The 5,856-nt window shown below is 41.8% G+C and overlaps 1 protein-coding gene across 1 annotated transcript; it reads right to left on the reverse strand.

Moving 5' to 3' along the window:
* Positions 1-1,023: 1,023 nt before the first annotated feature.
* Positions 1,024-5,445, reverse strand: LOC123410878 (protein TIC 22, chloroplastic-like). Its single transcript, XM_045103808.1, has 8 exons — positions 5,050-5,445; positions 4,893-4,955; positions 4,189-4,263; positions 3,252-3,296; positions 1,649-1,708; positions 1,502-1,573; positions 1,395-1,430; positions 1,024-1,308 (listed from the first exon to the last, which is right to left on the reverse strand). The coding sequence occupies exons 1-8, from the start codon at positions 5,428-5,430 to the stop codon at positions 1,219-1,221; spliced, it is 822 nt and encodes a 273-aa protein (XP_044959743.1). The 5' UTR covers positions 5,431-5,445; the 3' UTR covers positions 1,024-1,218.
* Between the last annotated feature and the right edge of the window lie 411 nt (positions 5,446-5,856).

Here is a 5,856-nt window from a genome sequence, read left to right on the forward strand (position 1 = left end):
ACGGAGGAAGAGAACTCAGGATAGACCGACGCATTGACTGAACCAAGGAACCGAAGGTTTCTTTTTTACACAAAAACGGGAAGGGTTTCTAGTCGTGTTTGTGATAACCCGATCGTTTACACCTGTTGGACCAGCTTGTTCCAAGTTAGGCCCAACCCAGATGATTGCTCGCTGGAGTGACAATTTGCTAGGGTGCCTCGCAAGATTACTTACATAGGAGGATGGGGTATTTGACAGAATGGTTCAATATCAGCCCAAGTATCCTCCTAAAAGTAAAATCATGACGTACTGGAGGTGGAATGCTTTGCATGGACAAGGCCAGTCCAGAAACTGAGAATACCCACTAATAAATTCCACTTGAGAAATAATCTTGTTTCAGTCAAACCCCTTCCTTGTATAAATGAGCCTAAAAGCAGCTTGCTGAGCAAAGAAATGTTCTTCATCTCTGTTTCTTGATACTCAAACTACCTTGATATTTCAGTCTACATAAAATATCCTATTTGGCAAGCCTATAAATTTCTCTTATGTCAGGAAAGAAAATCTCCAAGATTTGTAATATCGAAATATTATGACCTATGGCATTTGTGTCACTTATGCTGGTTCCACTTCAACCATCATCTACTTTTCTTTCCATGAACACCTCTTATAGCTTTCATAGCAACCACATAAATTGCACTCCATGGCCCCCCACAAAAGAGAAAGATTGCACTCAACAAAGGAACAAGATTTGGTGAAGTTTTCTATCTGCTTGGCATGACCAGTGCACGAGTGTAAATTCTGATGGCAAGAGGACAAAGAGAACCACAGTTTTACGAAGGCAGTATGATAACAAACCCAACCATGGCACAGTTCTAATCATGTTTTCTCTTTCATGATTGCAATCTTGTACAGAAAAATAATTCACATGGAGCTAAATCTTTCAACGAAGATATAGCACCATACTTTTGTCAGTCTTCTTTCTGAACATGATGTTGGTAATCCAGAAACAGGGAACAAAACAAATAATATATTTCTAGAGTACAATGGCGAAAAAAAATCACAGCCATATTTTATCACTTGACCTTGAAAATTTCCTTACAGAGCTAACCGTGAATTAATTATTAAGAGAGAAAAAAAGCTCAGGCAGCGGCTTAATATAGTTGATAGGCTGGCCATCACAGCATTTCAAGTGAGAAAAATATGTGTGCTCAAACTCCGTGCTATCACTGCACAACAAAACTACGCTGATACCTCATTGATATGTTGGTTGAGGCTCTTTCCAGGTGGTATGAAGATTAAGTCATCCCAACCGGAATTTCTGTCGTTAATCTGTAGAATCAAGAGTTTTAGGATGTTAGTAGTCAATTAGGTACAAGCAGTCCTGAGTGCATCTTATGTTTCTATCTCCATCCTACCTCCATTTTCTTCAAGACATCCTCCAAACTACCAACCTGAAGAAACCAGAATAACAAGTTTTCATGAGAGCTTAGGACAGCAATAAGAAACATATAAAACCACATACCATAATTTGCTTAGATAAGGCTGATCCTTTCGAAGATTTAGACGCCTTTCTAAGCTCTCTTTCTATGTCCTCCTGAACCAGGAATGAAGTTGTGAAGACTTAACCAGACTGGGTAAGGTAGGTGAAAGAAAATGGAGCTTGACAAACCTTTTGAAAGTATACTGGGCAATAGCGCTTCTTCTGTTTCTTAACGACCAATAGATCTGACTGCACATGCAAATCAGGTATTTTCATCATAGCAAAGGACAGTTCATCCAATGTATGTCGCTCCAAAGAAAGTTTGGACTTAGGATACAAAGCTATAAGTATCAAGACCAGGTAATAGAGGAAAAGAGGTTCGTCACATGGTGTACACAAAAACTTTTTTTTATCTTTCAGTTTTTTCTGAGCACCAACTATTTAAGATGAAGAGATAGGATTACAGCATTACAAGATGAGGCACCCTGGTGATACTGGGAGGGCATGAAAGAACCAGTATGGGCAAGTAACTAATGGGGGCAGGATAGATTAACAGCTTCAGCTTTCGCAATGTGTTGAAGCCCACCTCAGCCATATAACTCATGGAAATAAACTACTCCCTCTGATCCAAATTAAATGATGTGGCCTCTGTACAATGTCCATTTTACATTGTATAAAGGCTCCGTCAATTAATTCAGATCGGAGGGAGTACGTTATTCTGTTAGAACTTACTCCCTCTGTTCCTAAATATAAGTCTTTCTAGAGATTCCACTATGGACCACATACAGAGCAAAATAAGTGAATGTACACTCTAAAATATGACTATATACATTCTTATGTAGTTCGTAGTGGAATCTCTACAAAGACTTATATTTAGGAAAGGAGAGAGTAGAAGTTAACATATTACTCCCTCCGTCCCATAATATAAGAGCGTTTTTCACCCTAGTGTAGTGTCAAAAACGCTCTTATATTATGGGACGGAGGGAGTAATAACAAATCAACCAGTCCATATGCTAACAGAACCATTGCCGCTATTGATCAACAATCTATAAAATTAGTTATTTGTCAACTGCTGAGGTATAGTTCACTCTTACCAGGAGTGTTATTGACCAACTGATGTAGGGTTCCAAACAGAGTTTTTTTTTTCTGAATTCCTGATCTTGGGGAAAGATAGAAATCTTACTGTTGGCATGCTATGCTGGTGCTAATCAACAAGAGAGTTATAGAAATCAGAACTGGCCCAAAAAAGCAACAAACCGTTTGTGGAACCCTGGTTATTAATGCATGTAACTAACTTAACACATTGAAAGAGATACCATAATATCCAATTGTCAATGAGCATCTAAAATTTAACTGCTTTTGGTAAGAATATACTCCCTCCGTTCTTTTATGTAAGGTGTATTATTTTTGGTACGGTGACCAAGGCACATGATTATAGAGGTGTTAGGACAAAATTACCCTTGGGAAATTTGTTGGTTAGTGGTAAGTAAACCAGCGAGTCCAGGAAAGTAAGAGATACATGCAATCGAGAGAGAGATAGTTTCCTTCTTTTGAAACAAGAAGAGGTACAGGCAATCAGGGGAGAGATATTTTCCTTTTTTCTGGAGAGCTAAAAAGAGAATTAAGAGGATTTAGAAGAAATGCACCTTAATTACATTATGGACAACGAAACGCAAAATCTCTTGCGTTTTCTCGGGAAAAAAACATTATGGAATTTATCAAAGAACAAATACACATTATATAACGGAAAAGAGGGAGTATTTCTTAGTAAAGCAATGCAACCATGAATTACCTGAAAAACAGGGACACCATCAAAACCAGTTAAGCCAGATTTCAACTGAAAAGCCAAAGAGTAATAGTCATCATTAGGCTGAAAAAAAAATTGTTCACATTGGTTATATTAGAAGCAGAAGACTACAGTAACCCACATATACTATTGTTTAAGCATCAAACTTTATATAGTCATCAGCAACAAAGTATGGACCAACAGGCAAGAGTACACACAAAAAAAAAATTACCCTCATGGAGATCACTTTATTTGAACCAATCCAGCACATAAAAGAAAAGGAAAATATTGGCAATTTGGCATATACTACATTGAAAATAACACCGACCATACAAAGTCAGGTGATGTTCCAACCGTATAGGTCTAGGTGGTAGATCTCCAAAATTAATTCATGTGCCACTGCAATAGGCCTCTAACTTTTCCTTGCTCAAACTAAGTGTTACTTTCTTTCCTTTTTTTTGCATGGTGAAATTAAGTGTTACTTGGAACATATGTTGTCTTTGAAGATGTAAAATATATGTTATCTAACAAATATGAATAATGAAGATGCATTCTAAGGATTCAGACACACATCTTGATAATACGTTGGACTGATCGGTGCCATCTAACCATTATACGCCTGATGCAGAAAAATAAGTCAATATTAAAAACTTTGAGTGGTGACAAATAACGCAATATTGGGCAACATGCTACCCCTAGGACATATGGATGTTTTTGGTGAAATATCAAAACAATGGTGACAGATTAAGTTGGTACAAATGGCAGTCCAGTGGAATCTTGTAACATGTACTTGCTGCATTGCTGCTTTGAAGAGCAATTTAATTACATATTGAATTTGACTATACTTATTTGTAAGAGAAGAAAAGGGTGGGGAATCTCAAAAATGGTACACATTTAGATAAGATAATAGAATAATAAGAAACAGTTTCATCAAGAATCAAACCTGCAGTGCATTCTTTATTTGAAGTGGGTCAGGTAAGAAGCGGAATGCAATACCTTCAGCCTTCAACATATAAACCTGCGTTTGAAGGGCAGCATAAGAAATATTTACATTCCAAAACATCAAACAATATCAGTATGGTTCAAGATATACAATTAGACGCATCGCTTAATTAGAGGCTCATTTTCTGCACACGTCACTTGCACTTGTGATTAGGCACAAAAAAGTGTGCCCGTCCACTTAATTAGCGGTTCACTTGCACATTGTGCTTAGTCCTTACAACTGTGGCAACTGCCAAAGTAGGGTTGGTGTGGGTTCGCAGGCCACCGCAACTTGCATCCGTAATAGCGGTGCATGGAGTAGAATGAGAAGTTGTAACAGCAGGGCTAGCCTAATGAGACAAACCTAAGCTAGACTAGATGAATTGGCGACAGTGTGACCTATGAGAAACGATTCCTTTCCTCACAGTACCACCTTCTAAGGAATCTAGTTCATTTTGCCAGTGATTGAGACGTCATTGAGTTCCTTAATTTTGCATTGTATATCACTCTCGTACTTCTGCCACAACATAAACTCACTACTACTTAAGTCAGCATAAACCTCAATTCCCCATGATTCTCTTGCAGGATTGCTCCAAAAGTCGTGACTCGGCAAAAAAGGATTGCTCCTGGCGTGATCTATCAAATGAGATAGCAATTTAAGCTCACCTGATCTAGCGTAATTGGCACCACTTTGGCCCCCTTCCCTAACACCGGCTGCCGCGTCCTCACCTGCACCACGCAACCTCCAGAACCATCAGTAAAAGCATAAAAACCAAGAATAGAAACCGGCAAGCGTTGAGAGAAGGGCGCGGAAGGGGGATACATGGGAGAGGAGGGCGTCGGCGTCCTCGGAGCGGAAGCAGAGGAGGCCGAGGGAGCGGAGGCCGGTGGCGGGGTCGGAGACGAGCACGAACTCGTTGCTGGAGTTGCAGACGGTGAAGACGGGCGTCCCGGTGAGCGCGCGCGCGACCTCGTCGGGCCCGAGCGCGAGGGACTGGGCGGCGCCGTGGGGCCCCGGCGGGCGCGCCGCGGCGAGCGCGGGGCGCGGCGCAGCGAAGCGCGAGGCGAGGCTGGAGAGGTGGTGCTGGAGGAAGGAGGAGGCGGCGGCGAGGGGGTTGGGGGGCGGGGAGGGGGAGGGGGAGGGGTCGGACATGGGGGCGGCCGCGAGCGGGAGGGAGGAGGAGGAGGAGTTGGGCGGCGGCATCGGGTTCGGCTGGCCGCTCTCGGTCCCGTCGGCTTCCGTTTACGGGCGCTCTGTCTGGTCTGGTGGTGGCGGCGTGCAGCGCGAGGCCGGTCGAGCCGTCCACCCGAGGCTAAATTTCGTGTTTAAAAAAAAAATGAGACCAACCCGGGCTAGACTAGCCTGCTGCCATTTTTTTATAGAAGAAAATTTTCGTGAACACCAAATGTTAGAGCCGAGGCAGACTGACTGCAAACTCCAGTGTCAAGCCAATTGAGCTAAGCTCGGTTTTCAAATTTCGTGTTTTGACTGTGCCGGATCTAACAAGCTTTATTTTTTTACCATTTGATCATCTTTTTTGCCGTTACAAGGCTCAACGATAGGATTACACAACCTACCGTCAGGATCGTATCTCGGGACGGTAGGTTAACAGCAGCAGCCGTCTGTTTA

Source organism: Hordeum vulgare, chromosome 7H (genome assembly GCF_904849725.1).
Source record: "Hordeum vulgare subsp. vulgare chromosome 7H, MorexV3_pseudomolecules_assembly, whole genome shotgun sequence".
Classification (NCBI taxonomy): Eukaryota; Viridiplantae; Streptophyta; class Magnoliopsida; order Poales; family Poaceae; genus Hordeum; species Hordeum vulgare.